At 49.9% G+C, this 16,762-nt stretch overlaps 1 protein-coding gene across 2 annotated transcripts; it reads left to right on the top strand.

Moving 5' to 3' along the window:
* Positions 1–3,451: 3,451 nt before the first annotated feature.
* On the top strand, positions 3,452–16,445 carry DNAJB13 (DnaJ heat shock protein family (Hsp40) member B13). Of its 2 annotated transcripts, none has more exons than XM_057316706.1 (8): positions 3,452–3,592; positions 8,487–8,590; positions 9,592–9,753; positions 12,020–12,177; positions 13,157–13,318; positions 14,456–14,569; positions 15,455–15,531; positions 16,133–16,445. In XM_057316706.1, the coding sequence occupies exons 1-8, from the start codon at positions 3,525–3,527 to the stop codon at positions 16,284–16,286; spliced, it is 999 nt and encodes a 332-aa protein (XP_057172689.1). In that variant the 5' UTR covers positions 3,452–3,524; the 3' UTR covers positions 16,287–16,445. The 2 variants fall into 2 exon arrangements, with proteins under 2 accessions (XP_057172689.1, XP_026373864.1); XM_026518079.4 differs by having other exon boundaries at positions 3,460–3,592; positions 13,205–13,318.
* The last annotated feature ends 317 nt before the right edge of the window (positions 16,446–16,762 follow it).

Here is a 16,762-nt window from a genome sequence, read left to right as displayed (position 1 = left end):
TAAAAACTTGACGGCAAGAATTGATGAGGATGTTGGGGCGCCTGCGTGGCACAGCGGTTAAGCGTCTGCCTTCGGCTCAGGGCGTGATCCCGGCGTTATGGGATCGAGCCCCACGTCAGGCTCCTCCGCTAGGAGCCTGCTTCTTCCTCTCCCACTCCCCCTGCTTGTGTTCCCTCTCTCGCTGGCTGTCTCTCTCTCTGTCAAATAAATAAATAAAATCTTAAAAAAAAAAAGAATTGATGAGGATGTGAAGCAAAAGGGAACTCTGACACTGCTATTTTGCCAGTGTAAATCCGAATAACCACATCAGAAAACTGACATTACCTTGCAAAGTTGATGCATGTACCCTAATGTTCAGCATCCACAGGGAATGCTCTGTGCAAATAAGCCACACACACACACACACACACACAAATACTATACCATTGGATAAATGATTCCATTTATGTAAAGTTCACAAACATGAAAAGATAAATATGTTAGGAATACATGCAGTGGTGTGCTGGAGCTGGTTGTAACAGCTTGGAAGAAATTGGCAAATGCTACAAATCGGGGCTATTTTTTTCCCTTCCGGTGAGCTGGTTGTTAAATATTTACGAGTACACCACAGGAAATGCATAGTGGTGAAACAAAAGCAAGTGAATACTAAGCAGGTAGAGGGGGGCACACAGGGGCAACACTCCTTCAATAAGGAAAGTTCTAATGCTGCTCTTTTGTTCATATAAACTTCTTCATAAGAAAAACAGAAGTAAGGGTTAGCTTGGTGGAAGCCAGGGGCAGTGGTGTGTATGGTTTGGAGGGTTTGAAGAGAGGTAGCCCCAGAGGTGAATGTATGAGAGAGAATGGTTAGTTGGGGCAATTGCAAGCACGCTTTTCATGCTCAAGCATTCTGAGAAGCAAGGAGCAATGGGGGTTGGTGTACCCTGGGGTGAGAGATTAGGGTAGATAGGGTGAGAGCAGATCACCGAATGCCTGTGTGCCAGGGTAAGCAGTTTGGATTAACTTTGGGCAATGGACTGATCTTGGTGACTGGATGTGGGATGTGGAAAACAGGGCACTTCTGCTCTCAAGGAGGTTGAGCATAATTCCCCACTCTTTAAAGGTGGGCCATGAAATGACTTCCTTCCAAGGAGTACAATTCAGAAAGCAGGAAACAAAAGTAACCTTATAGTGCAGAGAAACCTGACAAATACTCCTCAGCAGACGAAGGTCAACGTCACCAGTGATGTGTTGATGGTAGGTACCTTTGATATGATGGGATGAGAATGGCATTTCACTTCTGTGGTCTTCCTTCCAGAAGCCCCTAACCTCAGTCTAATCATAAGAAAAACATCAGGGGCGCCTGGGTAGCGCAGTCGTTAAGCGTCTGCCTTCGGCTCAGGGCGTGATCCTGGCATTCCGGGATCGAGTCCCACATCGGGCTCCTCCGCTAGGAGCCTGCTTCTTCCTCTCCCACTCCCCCTGCTTGTGTTCCCTCTCTGCTGGCTGTCCCTGTCAAATAAATAAATAAAATCTTAAAAAAAAACAAAACATCAAACAAATCCCATCAAGAGGCTGTACAAAATATGTGACCAGAACTCCTTAAACTATCAGAGTCATCAAAAAACAAGAAAACTTTGAGAAACAGTTTTAGCCAGGAGAAGCCTAAGGAAACCTGACAACTAAATGTAATGTGGTATCCTGGTTGGGATCCTGGAACAGAAAAAAAGACATTAGGATAAAAACTAGGAAATCTGAATAAAGCATGGACTTCAATTATAAATGATGTATCTGGAGGAAATAATCAACAAAACTAAAAGGCAACCTACTGAATGGGAGCAGATACTTGCAAATGAGATATCTAATAAAGGGTTATTAATATCCAAAATACATAAAGAACTGATAAAACAATACCCAAAAACAAATACTCCAATTAAAAAATGGGCAGAAGACATGAACAGACATTTCTCCACAGAAAACCTACAGATGGCCAACAGTTACATGAAAAGGTGCTCAACATCACTCATCATCAGGGAAATGCAAATCAAACCTGCAATGAGATACCACCTCACACCTGTCAGAATGGCTAAAATTAACAACGCAAGAAACAGCAAGTGTTGGTGACGATGTGGGAAAAAAGGAACCCTTGTGCACTTTTGGTGGGAATGCAAGCTGGTGCAGCCGCTAGGAGAAACAGTATGGAGGTTCCTCAAAAAGTTAAAAATAGACCTACCTTATGATCCAGTAATTGCAGTGCTGGGTATCGACCCCAAAAATACAAAACACTAATTCAAAGAGATACATGCACCGCTATGCTGATAGCAGCATTATTTACAGTAGCTAAATTATGGAAACAGCCCAAGTGTCCATTGGTACACGAATGGGTAAGGAAGTAGTGTGTTTACGCAACAGAATATTATTCAGCCATAAAAAAGAATGAAACCTTGCCATTTGCAACAACATGGATGGAGCCAGAGAGGATTATGCTAAGCTAAATAAGCCAGTCCGAGAAAGACAAATATGGTTTCACTCATACGTAGAATTTAAGAAACAAAACAAACTAACGTGGATGGGGGGAAACGAGAGAAAAACGAAGAAACAGACACTCAACTGTAGAGAACAAACTGATGGTTACCAGAGGGGAGGTGGGGAGGGGAAAGGGTGAAACAGGTGATGGGGATTAAGGAGGGCACTTACTGTGATGAGCACCAGGTGATGTGTGGAATTGTTGAATCACTGTATTGTACACCTGAAACTAATATAACACTGTATGTTAGCTATACTGGAATTAAAATAAAAACTTAATAAATAATGTCATAAAATTGAACATTCACACCCCCCCGATGTATGAATATTGGCTTTATTTGTGACAAATATACCTTACTCATGTAAGCCATTAATAATACAGGAAACTGGGTATGGGGTATATGGGAATTCTGTACTGTCTTCCCAATTTTTCTGAAAATCTAAAGCTATTCTAAAATTTAAAACTTATTTTTAAAAAATCAGCTAAATGCATTTGTTCTGAAATGTGTGTGTGTTTTTTTTTTTTAAGATTTTATTTATGAGAGATAGAGTGTGTTGGGGTGGGAGTTGAGGGGCAGAGAGAGAGGGAGCGAGAGTCTCAAGCCAACTCTGACTCCACACTGAACCTGGAGCCCCATTGGGGCTCAGTCTCACGACCCTGAGATCATGACCTGAGTGGAAACCAAGAGTCAGACCCTCAACCGACTGCTCCACCCAGGCGCCCCCGTTCTGAACACTTTTAATTAAAACTAATTGCTACTTGCTTTAAAAACTGAGTTGAGAGTTTCTGAGTTGAGTGACCTTTACCAGGGTCACAGAATCAGCTCCTATTCTTCTAATTCTTCCATTGGCTCTCTGTGAGGCGGAACTGAGCCTGTGGTTTGCTTAGGCAGGAAGGACTACCACTCCCAGAGTGCCCCTGTGCGGTTGTTAGGAGCAACCAAAGAATGCAGACTAACCGCCCTCTTAGAGTCGCGATTATACGATTATACTACGACTGAGTGCCTTGCCAGCCAGCCATGGGCCAGGATTATTACGCGGTACTCCAGATCACTCGCAATTCAGAGGATGCCCAGATCAAGAAGGCGTAAGTTGGGGTGAGAGTGAGGCTTTAGGGGTGTGCCAGGAAGGCCCCACCTTTATCTCTTCCAAACTGAGCTTTCTTGCACAAGTTTAGGGCAGGCAAGGTAAACCTTATTACTTCTCTTGCTTCTTACATACCTATAGCCTGGGTTTGGGCTGGGTCAGAGTTCCCACCTCATCATCCTTTAACCGCTATGCCCTGTCTCCCCTCTGAGTCTCCTGGTTTTCCTAGCAATAAAAATCGGGACAAAGGAGACATTCGAACTTTATCCTGATTACGGAGAACCAAAGGATTGAGAACAGGAGAGTGACATGACCAGATGGATGTGTTTCAAATTCTGGCCACCAGATGGGTTTGTGATGTTGAACTGCATTTCCCAATGCTTTCATCACCCAATACTTTCATCAGGTCTTGGGGACTTTGTGGTCCATTTCTAAGAAAGTCTGGAACAGGAGTCAGCACATTTTTCTGAAAAAATGTGTTTATGGGGGGTGCCTGTGTGGCTCAGTCGGTTAAGCTTCTGACTTGATTTTGGCTGGGGTCATGATCTCGGAGTTGTGAGATTGATCCCTGAGTCAGGCTCCGTGCTGGGCATCAAGCCTGCTTGGGATTCTCTCTCTACCTCTTCTTCCCCCCCTTCCCCACCCCACCCCCATTTCCACGCATGCTCTCTCTCTCAAAAAAAAGAAATGTGGTTTTTTGATGAATGTTTATTAAGTGCCTACTGTATGGTTAGATGCAGTGGTAGCAGCTGAAGATAAAATCATGAATCAGATATACAGCTTAATTTTGTTGAATACAGATGTTGGATAAGTCATAAGTGTGATGAGTGTTGCAGAACGAGAAGTACAGAGTGCTGTGGAAGCTTATTTTAAAAGGAGAGAGACCCCTTCAGAGGCCGTCATGATAATCAAGGCAGAAAATGAAGCTTAGGGGCGCCTGGATGGCTCAGTTGGTTAAGCATCTGCTTTCAGCTCAGGTCATGATCCCAGGGTCCTGGGATCGAGCCCCACATCAGGCTCTCTGCTTGTCAGGGAGCCTACTTCTCCCTCTCCCTCTGCCCTCCTCCATGCTTGTGTGCTCTCTTACTCTCTCTCAAATAAATAAATAAAATATTTTAAAAAGGAAAAGAAAGATGAAGCTTGACGCAGGACAGTGGGCTAGAGAGAGGAGAGAGAATGGACTTGGCTCTTAATGGGATCACTGGAAGGTAAAGAAAAAGGGAGGAATCTGGGATAATACAGTCAATTAGGTTGGGTAGTGATACATTTCTTGAATGTACAGATTCTGCACTGAGAACCTTCCATCATTATTTCGTTTAATCCTCACAACAACCCTAAGAGGTAGGTGCTGTTATTATCCCAAGGCCATGTGCCTAGTAAATGGCAGAACCAGTGTCCTGACACCATGCCTACTGTGGGCCAGGTCCTGTAGGGCGTTTGTGTGGGATAAGTGGAGAGTCTACAGTGTGGCTGGAGAAACAAGACACAAACTCAAAAGACAATTACAGAACAATTCAGGACAGTGTGTGATGTCACCCACTGTTCAGAGCATCTCCTTGGCCAGGGGGAGCCATCTAAGGAGAGGTCACAAGGAGTTGGAGAGCAGAAAGATAAGACAAAGTTAAACACTGGAAGGACCCAGGTCTGAATCCAGGTTCTCCTACCTGCTAGCTATGTGACATGGACAAATGAATCTCTCTGAGCTTCAGTTTTCCCATCTCTAAAATAATAATAATTATAAGGGTTGGGGCACCTGGCTGGCTCAGTGGGTTGAGTGTCTGCCTTTGGCTCAGGTCATGATCCCTACATCCTGGGATCGAGCCCCGCATTGGGCTCTCTGTTCACTGCAGCGAGTCTGCTTCTCCCTCTCCCTCTGCTGCTCCCCCTGCTTGTGCTCTCTCGTGCACTCTCTCTCCCTCAAATAAATAAAGTTCGTTTAAAAATAATAATTATAAAGGTTGTTGTGGTATTGACATGGGATTATGTGAGATAATGAACATGAAATGCCCAGAAATCATTTGCAGCTGAAACCATGTCATACAAAGAGTGATTAAAAGAACCACGTGTATTGCAAACAATAGCTCCCAACCCTTCTCTCTTGTAACAGCTTTAAGAGACGAGTCCCATACAGGAGTACCTAGATTTTGACCTCCCCCCTCAGAATGCCGAATGTATATAATGAAGAAAAGCACCATGATGATTCCTAATTGCCTTGCTATTTACCTGCTCAGTATCTCTCATTGCGTCTAGGCTGCAGCATCTGAGCTGTGACCCGCTCCGTCCTGCCCGCTCAGGAAGACAGCGACGGCACAGCCAGGCAAATCTTACAACTACTCGAGTTTATATGAAAATGGAACTCTTCTCAAACTTCTCAACTTACTTTTACTCATTGATCGAATTTACCTGCAGTTCTCCCCATAACTGACTTTGACCTTTGTAACTGAGAAGGGCTGGTTGCAAAGTCTCAGGGAGGTCATGACCATTGTCTTCAAGTCTCTGAAGGCAGACAAAGCAGATACTCTCTGGAAGGCCTCCAGGGGCACAGTCAGGACCTTCAGCGTCACAGGACAGCAGACCTCACTCAGTTAAGATGAAATGTTGCCTGAAAGTCGGAGCGGTCCCACAGTGAGATGGGCTGCCTTGCGGGACAGTTAGTTAGGGTCATTCACATATTCCCTGCTGCTCAGTGCTGGGCACCAGGGACACAGAACTAGACACAGCAACTCAAGGAACTCACGCTAGTGGTAGAGACAAACCAGTCTGTGAACAACTGGAGCACCGAGTGCTAAGTTTAGGGATCGAAGGTGCTGGGGGACTCGGGGAAGGGGAGTCTAACCCAGAATGGAGGCTGCAGTTAGGGAAGGCATCCTGGAGGAGTTGACCCCTGAGCTGCGTGTTGAAAGATGAATGAAAACATGCCAGTGGGAGATGGGAGGGACTGGAGAGGGATGAGCGTTACAGGTGAAGCAATCGAATGTCAAAGATATGAGCAATGCAGTGTGGGGAGTTTGGAGCCTGGTCTGAAGGTCAGGAGAGGTCATGGGAATGGGGAGGGAGAGCTGTGAGTGAGAAGGCCAGAGAGAGAAGCAGAGGCTTGAATCTTAGAGAGATTCGGGTTTTATGCTGAAGACAAAGGGAACCAGTGGAGGATGTAGGCCGGAGAGTGACTCGGTCAGGGGGCAGCACAGCGAAAGGCCCGGAGAGGGGGAAGGCTAGAAGCAGGAAGCCATGGTTCTGCAGTAGTTGGAGGCATGAAGAGGCAGGAAGAGAACACTGGGGAGAAAGTAAAACTGACGTGCCCTGGTGAGGGGTGGGCTGGCGGTGGAGGGGACGAAGAACACGGGAGTTGATAACGCTCAGCATTTTGGCTGCTTTGCCTGGGCAAATGGGCAAAAAGTTGGGGACTGAAAATGTGTTTGTATTTGGGCTCATTGAGTTTGTGGGGCCTGTGGGACATTGGAAAGGAGATACCGAGGTGGCAGCTGGATACAGAAGTCTGGGGCTCTGTGGCCTGGTTTCAGATAGGGATTTGGGAGTGGTCAGTGAGTGAGTGGTACTCAAAGCCTCGGGGTAGATCAGCTTGTGCAAGGAGAGTGTGTGGGGCGCGAAGAGAAGGAACCGAAGGGGTCCCTAGCATAGAAGGCGTGAGCGGCCGGGGAGCTGCACTCTGACCCAGCGCTCTGACATGGGGTCACATGGGGTCACATTGGGACTGAGCCACTGATGTGTCCTTTGGCTCCTCCAGACCAACTCCCCACCCTCCTGCAGCCTGCTCTCTGTGCTGAAAGCTGGGCCCTGCCTCAATGGACGCCCCGGCGCTCAGACTTCCTGATGCATCTAGCTGCAGAGCGCCCACGGCAGGTGACTGGGAGGGAGGAGAGGAGAGTGGGGCTGGGGTATTTATTCCCAGCTCCCTTCCTATGAAGGCCCTTCGGGTTGGATATGTTCCTTAACTGCAGATGACAGCTCTGAGGCCGAGGCCCCCCCCTGCCCCCGACCCCGTCCACACACTCTCCTGTGGGATTTCGTTAACTTCTCCCTGCCCTCACTCCTATAGGCTCAGGGGTAGTCAGCACCATCCCCTGTGGTTATCCTCCATCTCTCCCACACTTTGGTGAGTGGTCTCTTTTTTAAACTCTCTGCAAATCACCCAGGTCATGCCAGCTCTTTCCTCCCGGACCTTGATGGTACAGATTTTCCCATGTTGTAGGCACTGCCTCCCTGAGGGGTGGGGTGGGACAGCTGCAGAAGCCGGGAGAGGAATGAGCACAGAAGTGGGAGGCGGTAAGAGGGTCTGATATGTGCTCAGTTGCCTCTCTGTACCCGGCCCTTTGATGCCTTATTTTACCTGATCTTCCCAAGAAGCCTAGGTGTCAGTTCAGACATCAGGACAGGATTAGATGGGCAAGAAATGTATTGGGGGAAACACACGTGAGGGTGAAGGGGGAGCAGGAGTGTGCTGGGAGGGCCCTCAGACCCCAGTGCAGGTCTGCTACCTGTGACAGGGGAGCTGGGTGGGGAGGGCTACGGAGTGGTCTGGAGAAAAAACTCAGCTGGGCCCGTCAACAGGAGTGTGACGCAGAGGCTGCAGGTTGGAGGGGTCCTGCGTCCTGTAGGGATACACCAGCACTAACATCCCCCCTATGTTCGGGCACTGGCCGGAGCAGCTAGAGGAAGTGTAGCCTCGGCACAAACCCCCAGGGCGGGCAGCTGCGCTTTCTACCCACTGGGTTCTCTCCAAGGGCCTCTGAGCCGTGTGCCGCCTTGGCCACCACGGCCCTGATTCTATTGCTGGGACCGTCAAAGCAGTGGACGGCAGAGCCAGCTCCGAACGCTGACCCACGCCTCAGGCCTGTGTCAGCTGCTATGACACGTATGAATCGTCCCTCCTCTAGGTACCGGAAACTGGCCCTTAAGAACCATCCGCTGAAGTCCGGTGAGCCAACCGCCGCAGAGACATTCAGGCAAATAGCAGAGGCCTATGATGTGCTGAGCGACCGTGAGTGACTGCACGCATCTCCTCTGGGCCACCTCTCTTCCTTAGGTCTCTGGGTGTTGGGCTTTCTGAGGGGCCCAACAGAGTAAGCATTTCTCTTCCCTGCCTAGAGTCTGAACAAACCTAGAAAGCGATCAGCATGCAGAATTGCCTCTCTCAGTAGTCACGAGATAAGGTTGACGTGGTGTGGAGAGCCCTTGGATTCAGGGGATCTGCTCAGCCAGTCTCAGTGGGGCAGGCCTGGGGCAGTTCTCCCACATCCCCCACACCCCGCCTGTGCCCTGCAGGGGTGCATACAGTGAGATGCTTGCTGCCAAGGGAGGAAGGTTACTCTTCCCAAACTGCCAAGTAGCCACCTCTCCAACTCCCCAAGGAGAGCTTATCTATAAAGGGGCAGAGACAGGCTGGTAAAGCAGAAGTTTGAAACCAAGAGTGTAGAAAATGATTCCCCACCTCTGCCCTGGGCAGTGCCTGCATGGATACCCCCTGAAGGCTTGTCCTGGAGACTAATCACAGATCCTCTGCAGAAGAAAGGCCAGATGGCAAAGGTTTCTCTAGTCCTGAGTTCTCAGGACTTTAGAGTCCTTAGACTGTAGGATTTCAAAGCTCTAGAATTTGGCAGCTCTAGAATTCTTGGATTCTAGAATTTCAAGGTGCTAGGATTCTATCTGTCCCACATAAAACAGTAGCTGTGATGATGAATTTAGCCAAATTCCAGAACAGTAGCCTGACCCTCAATATCTAGATCCCTCCTCCAATCCTTCCCCACCACCCCCAGCAAGTCTCCACCTTTCCCGGCTCTCCTCCTGGCTACAGGACCATGCCTAGGAGATTACATGCCTAACTTTAAGGGTCTCCCTCCAAAGAGTGCCAGACAACAGGAACTTTAGAAATAAGGTTGCTTTTGCCCCTTTTTCTCTACCCTGTGTCCACCTGCTTCCCAGCCCAGCAGCTATCTTAGTCCCCAAGGCCGGCCCTGTTCTCAAGGTGCCCCATGTCCACAGCTGTGAAGAGAGGCATCTACGACAAGTTTGGAGAGGAAGGCCTGAAGGGCGGGATTCCTCTGGAGTATGGATCCCAGACCCCATGGACAACTGGTTACGTCTTCCACGGCAGCCCTGAAAAGGTTTTCCATGAGTTCTTCGGAGGAGATAACCCCTTTGGTGGTAAGAGGCCCCACCTACCCGCTTGCCTTATGGGAAAGGACAGAGCTGTAAAAGCTTTTCTTCGAATCCTTTTGTTTTTTTTTTTTTTTTACTTTAAGAAATAGATATAGTGCATGGTAAAAAAAAAATGTATTAAAGAAGAAATAAATTCCAGTCGTTATTCCTTTTCCAGAAGCGGCCACTTACTGTTAACTATTTACGTATCCTTCCGGAAATTTTCTGTGCATTTATCAGCATATATTTATCTTTACATAAACCTTTTATCTAATTAAGGAAATAGGACCATATCGTACACACTTAATTTTTGCACTTAGTATATCTTGGAGATGATCTTATTATGTACCATACCATATATAGATCTACTTTATTTTAATGGCTGCATCAGATGTCATTGTACAAGGGTGTGTTAGATGAGTACATGGATGGGTGGGTGGGTGATCTCACATCCCAGACAAAGTGACAAGGAGCTGACTCAGGCTCGGTTTCGCTGCCTGTCCGCCTGCAGCACCTTCCCCTGCATTTCAGAAGTTCTCTCTTCCTCTTCTCCATGTTAATAAGAAGTGAGCTTCAGCTCACGGCCTGTCTATCTCAGAGACCGCTCCCACCGTGCATCGTCTTCACCTGTCTACCAGAGGAAGCTAAGTTCATAAACCCCATGTGTGACTGGACAAAGCAGGCGACTTGGGGTCGGGCCTGTTTCAAATCCATGCACTGCCACTTATGAGCTGTGTGATTCTGGGCAAATCTCTTCACCCCTCTGAAACCTCAAATTCCTTACTGTTAAATGGCTGTAGTAGTCCATTCCTCACCGTCATTATCAAATGAGATAATGGCTTTATAAAACCATTAAGAACATGGGCTTTGCAGACTGAAAGATATCATACAATGGACCCGTCTCTCCCAGGGACAGGTGCATGGAAAAGAGGCAGCTCAGAGGAGCCAACCCAGAGCTTATAGGGGCATCGCTTACAGGGTTTGGGGTCCCTCGGGTAGCGCTCAGAAGCTATACTGCCATATGTTTCACCCAAGGGATTCTTGTGTTCCGTCTCCCTGCAGGGCTGAGGGACTAGGCCTTCCTATGACCTGTCTCCTGGGGTGTCGACAACCTGGTACACCATAAGTGCAGGGTGAACAAATGAATTCAGTGGCACAAGAGGGGACCAGGTAATTCACAGGCCTCTGGATTAGTTTTCACCTCACAGCGGGGCACAGTGTGGCGCCGCCTTGCCCTCCCTAGCCTCAAGTCACTGCAGCCTTCTAGCCTGTGACCTTCATTCCTGGCACTAACTGTAAGAGGCAGAGTACAAAAAATCTTAATTATGATAGCAACCCCGGACTCTACAAAGCTTACAAAGGGCTTCACATGTAGCAATAAGCATAGTGGTTCAGGGCACAGGTTCAAGTCAAATTGCCCTGGGCTCAGATGGACTGTGGGACTGTGAGCATTTTCTTTGGCCTGTGAGAGAATAGTATGAAGAGCTGAAACCAGCATTGGATGCATGGTAAGCTCTCAGCAACGTTTAGCTCTTCTTCATCTTGTTATTTAATCCCAAGTAAATGGTAGAAGGCAGATCGGGCATTATTACTCCATCCACGGACAGAAAAACCGCAACCAAACAATGACATTGCACTTCAAGAGACAAGGGCTCTTTGCACTGGGATGGAAGGGCGGGGCAGCAAGAGGGGTTCCGGGTGTAGAGCTGGGCCGGGAGAAAAGAGATTGAGGAAAAAAGGAGTTCGGTGAACTCTCACATTTGTTAGGAACTACCCCTGCCCCAGCCCCTTGTCAGCTGCTGACTTCATAGAAACTTGAGTCTGGGGTCTCTAGTGGTCTTGGGCTGGGCTGAACAGTGAGGGAGAGTGGAACCTGGGGAAGGGTAGGAAGGACTAGAATGCTTCTGACCCTCCCAGCGGCAAGCTACCAGCAGGAGTCATTTCTGGCATACCAGAAGCTGCCACCAGAGGGCACTCCTCTCCTGAGGCAGCCAGCCTTGAGGGGCGTTTCCCCAAATTCAGGGAGAAGGGAGTCAGGAAAGGGTGGGAATATCCAAACGGGGGGATGAAGCAGTGGGAAGTGGCAAGGAATGATAATCCTTGGATCTGCAGTTGAGGACAACTTTTTGGCCTGGCCTCACAGTCTGAGTCTGCAAGGTAGGAATGGGATGCGGGGTGTTACATTTGGGGCCTGAAGAGGTGTGTGTGGAGGTGTCTACGCATTCAAGTCCCTGGAAACAGCCTCTCTTATTCCTCTCCTCAACTCCTGCAGAGTTTTTTGATGAAGAAGGCAGAGAGGTAGATTTGAACTTTGGAGGGCTCCGGGGCCGAGGGGTCAAGAAACAGGACCCCCCAATCGAAAGAGACCTCTACCTATCCCTGGAGGACTTATTCTTCGGCTGCACCAAGAAAATTAAGATCTCCCGAAGGGTGAGTACTTGTCTTGCTCCTCCTGGGAGCCACTACCTATCCCCTCCAATCTCGCAAGTAACCTCCTCCCTGTCCTCACTGGAGACCTCGGGTATGGTCTCTGTTGGAATCATGAACTCTCAGATTTGGAGACCTAGGATAATAGAATTCTAGACTCTGAAGTTGGAAGGGACAATTGAAGGTATTAGCGCATTCTTTCCTAGTGCAGGAATCTCCTCTCCAGTGTTCCTAACTGGGACAGAGTCTCTCCCTTCTCAGTTCAGCCCCATCCCTGTGGGAAGTTGGGCTCTGAATGGGCAGAGTCTCTTGTGAATTCTGCCCTCTGGGCATTACCAGACCATATCCCCAGGGCTTCATCAGTGTGTATGCCTCATGAGTAAGAGGAAACAGTGTGGACATGGGGGGTGGGCTGCGGGACAGTCCCTAAGGGGTCTGATCGAAGACCTTCAGTGCCCCCAGGTCACAGTCCTTGGGTTGGCCCAGCCATATGTCCCATAGCCCAGCCCTATGCTAGGCACACGAGCAAGGCACCTCTGCCCAGAAGAGGAGATGCCGACTATGGCCATGCTTTCCACAGAGGGCACCCATCTGGGCTTGTGGTTGGGGAACGGATGGATGACATAATATGGAATGCTCGGGTAGGCTACCTCCGTGGTCTTTCTCCCTTCCTGATTAAGAGACCTGCCAGAGCCTCAGGGCCAGAGCCTCTGGGCTGGGAGAGAGCACCTGGGCATGTGTTCACTATGCATTTGTTAGTGGCCAGGGCCACGTGATTTCTAGGGCTGGATTTGGAGGCTTGACCAACTCACAGTGACCACTTGGCATCTCAGTCCCTAGCCCCATGACATACCCTGGAATTAAACGTCTTTGGTTCCAGTGAATGGGGTGAGAGCGGGAATGGCTCAGGGAAGGTTCTCCCCGTTGCTAGAGCAATGAACGTGAGCACCGAAGCCCTGTAACATCTTTCTCATGTGAAAAGGCCAGCCGGGAAATACCCAGCAAACCTCCCCGTGCCGTGTGGCTGCAGGTGCTGAACGAGGATGGGTACTCCTCCACCATCAAGGACAAGATTCTCACAATTGATGTGAAACCTGGTTGGAGGCAGGGCACACGGATCACCTTTGAGAAGGAAGGGGACCAGGTGAGAAGGAAGGAACTGACTAGAGTCAGTCCTAGTGTCAGTCACCTGGGCTTGCTCATGGGGTGGGAAGACTGAGGGGGAAGGAGGCAATGCTTTCTCCTGCCCCTGTGAGCCCTAGTCTGGTAGGAAGACCAGTCTGCAGAGTGGGTGAGATGATCCCCATAGTCCCTTACAAGCGATAGAGCCTCACCATACCTCTGTGAGTGGATAGCCCAGGGCTTTTCCCCATTCGGCAGAATGGGAAACTGAGGCCCAGAGAGGGAAGGGATTTGCCCAGGGCAAGAGCACAAGACCTCTTTCTGATTTTCTTTAGGGCTTCTTGAGTAAAGCCCAACTATAGGAGCTATTCAGAAACCACTTATTAATAATAATTTTAATACTATTTAATATCTTAGTGATAATTACTTATTTAAATAAAAATATAAAATTATTGTTCAAGGCATGCTGAATCCTTAAGTCTGAGAAGCGGCAGAGTGATGGTGTTTTCAGAGTCAAAAGAGATTAATTCCTTGGCCCATACTTCTTGCTCCCTTCTCACCTGTAAAACATCTCCTTCCAAAACACTCCCTTCGGGACCCAGCCCTAATGCTCCCAGCTGCGGGCAGCCTCCCCTGACCTCCCCACCTGGGTCAGCACCTCTCTGATCTCCCGCCTCTGGGTTCCCTTTACCACAGTCCTGAGCATGCTGAGGACTGTGTGCCTGTCCCCGCCCCCACTAGACAGGGAACTCCTTGCGGCTAGGGAGCAGTTGGACTCCTCTGTCCCCAGTGCCCAGAAGAGACCTCAGCAGAGTTTTGGTGACTTAATGAAACTTGGCAGGACAGAGGCTTGCAGGAAGTTGTCTTCAAAACTTGCAGTTCAGCGTTTTGCCCACGACCTCAGGAAGCCTCCTTCCCCCTCCAGCTGAGTGAATCCTTTTGGGCATGCTCAATAGAGGAGAAATAGTGGGGGGCTGGATTCACCCAAGTAGGCTTCTCAGGGGAGGGCCTATGGAACCAAACTGTAAAGGTCCTTCTGGAAAACCTGGTTTAATCTCTTCATTGTTCAGATGAAGACATGGAGGCCAGTAGAGGCAGGAACTTGACCAATGGCACACAACCTATTAGCCCTTGTCAACCCTTGGCCTCCTCTGTCCAGGGCCCCAACATTATCCCAGCCGACATCATCTTCATCGTAAAGGAGAAGCTACACCCTCGCTTCCGCAGGGAGAACGACAACCTCTTTTTTGTGCACCCCATTCCCTTGGGCAAGGTGAGTGGATAAAGTGGAGGAGTAGAGGTGGGCAGATGAGAGTGAGCAAGTTGGCTGCACTCTGCATGCACCCCCCCCCCCCCCCCCACTGCGTGGGTCAGGCCTTCAGAACGTGATGAGCGCACATAGAATCTTTGTGGCTGTCTTCAGGGCTCCTTCATGTCCTCACAATGCAAGCAAGGAATAGCGCCAGCCTAGACTTTGCCTTCCCTCCCCCATCCCACCTGCAGGCAGTCACGCAGTCAGTCCTGCCACCTGGTCTCCTTCTGTTCTTCCCCACAGTCTGGGTGTGAGCCCCTGCGTCTGCCCAGCCAGCCCTTTTGCTGGCCCTCCAGTCCCTCTCCCCATCTCCTCTAGGCTCTTCCCTGTACTCATTGGACTGTGCCCCAGGCCTGTCTCAGCATCTCATATGGCAGTCAGGGCCCTCCACACTCTGCCCCTGTGGATCTCCTCCCCTGCACTCCAGCCACTGTGCTCCTTTCACACCTCCATGTTCTTGTTTGCGCTAGGCCCTCTGCGTGGAATGCTAGATATCCACCTTGTCTGCCTGCAAGCTCCTTCTCACCCTTACCGGCTGCTGCCGCCACTGGGTAGCCCTCCTGTCCCACTCCAAAATGGTCGGGGGGCCTCTGCTTGACTCCCGCAGACCCCTGTACCTCCCTCTCCCACACCATATGTCATCATCAGTCTCCCTCACCAGACTGTGAACTCCTGAGGGCAGGTAGTGGGTTGCCTGGCTCGCTCTCCTGTGAGTCCTTGAACAGCCTTATGTGTCCTTGAGGCAGGGCTCGGGGCCTGGCACGGAGTAAGCTCAGAAAGTGCCTTCTAAACAGAATGGCCATGGTGACCTCCCCCGCTCGCCCCTTCGGCCCTCGTGTCCCCTAGGCTCTGACCTGCTGTACCGTGGAGGTGAAGACTCTGGATGATCGTCTGCTCAACATCCCCATCAATGACATTGTCCAGTGAGTGCCTCTGCTTGGGCCCCAGTCGGCAGAAGGGCTGGCCTGGGCCGTGGAGGGTAGTGGCACAACGGGCAGCCTGGTGCCCTTCAGTCCTCACCAGAGAGGCTGAAATCCGGCCCCACCTCTGGCCTAGCTGCATTCACCTGCTAAATGGGAGTGCCTTTTTCTAACTTGCATGAGGCCACTATAGAGCCCAGAGGGCCCCCGTGTTGGGCAGTCTTGGTTGCCTTCCTTCTCCTGAACCTCTCATTAGTGTTCTGAGTTGTATCCCTTAAGTCCTTTATAGGAAAGGCTCCCTGCATGGGAAGCTTTACTCAGCAGCTCAGCACCCCCCACCCCAACCCAGGGTGGAACCTCTAGTCCTGGAACCCTCTATTAGACATTTAGTGTAAATGGGTTTTCAGGGGGCAGGCTGTCTGAACAAGCCAGCCCCCCCGCTCCCCCCTCCCCCGCCCCCGTTCTGGCTGAAAAGAGCCACCTGGTGGAAAGCGGTACTGACTGCCCCATGCCTGGGGTTACGCGAGCAGGGGCAGCGTGGGATCTGTCAAAGTGCTGCTCTGGGGGGCCTGCTAATTTCCCATCTTTCATCCTCCCGCCTCAGTCCCAAGTATTTCAAGAAGGTGCCAGGTGAGGGGATGCCACTGCCTGAGGACCCCACTAAGAAGGGAGATCTCTTCATCTTCTTCGATATCCAGTTCCCCACCCGCCTCACCCCCCAAAAGAAGCAGATGTTGCGCCAGGCGCTGCTGACATGACTGGTGGGCTGCGGGCTGGAGCGGGGGAGAAGATTAGCAGGGCCTCATCCCATTCCTGCCTCGGGATGTGCAGGGGAGCCAGCCCACTGCACAGGTGTGATGTGAGGGTGGGATGGCACGGGACTTATAAACCAACACAATAAAGATTTATTTCCTATCCTCCGGTTGCACCCAGGACACTGTGTTGGAGGGAGAGGCGCTTCATGTATCTCTTCTCGAGGAGCAGAGGGAAGGGCAGGGCCCAGGAAGCCTAACACCTGGGTCCTTGTCCAGGTTTTTTTTTTTTCAATTTAAATTCATTAATTAACATATAATGTATTACTGGTTTCAGAGGTACAGGTCTATGATTCATCAGTCTTATATAACACCCAGTGCTCATTACATCATATGCCTCCTTAATGTCCATCACCCGGTTATCCCATCACCCCACCCCCTCCCCTCCAGCAACCCTCAGTTTGTTTCCTATAATTAAGTCT

The sequence above is a fragment of the Ursus arctos genome, unplaced genomic scaffold, assembly GCF_023065955.2.
Source record: "Ursus arctos isolate Adak ecotype North America unplaced genomic scaffold, UrsArc2.0 scaffold_22, whole genome shotgun sequence".
Classification (NCBI taxonomy): domain Eukaryota; kingdom Metazoa; phylum Chordata; class Mammalia; order Carnivora; family Ursidae; genus Ursus; species Ursus arctos.
This window is presented reverse-complemented; position numbering and strand designations above follow the sequence as displayed.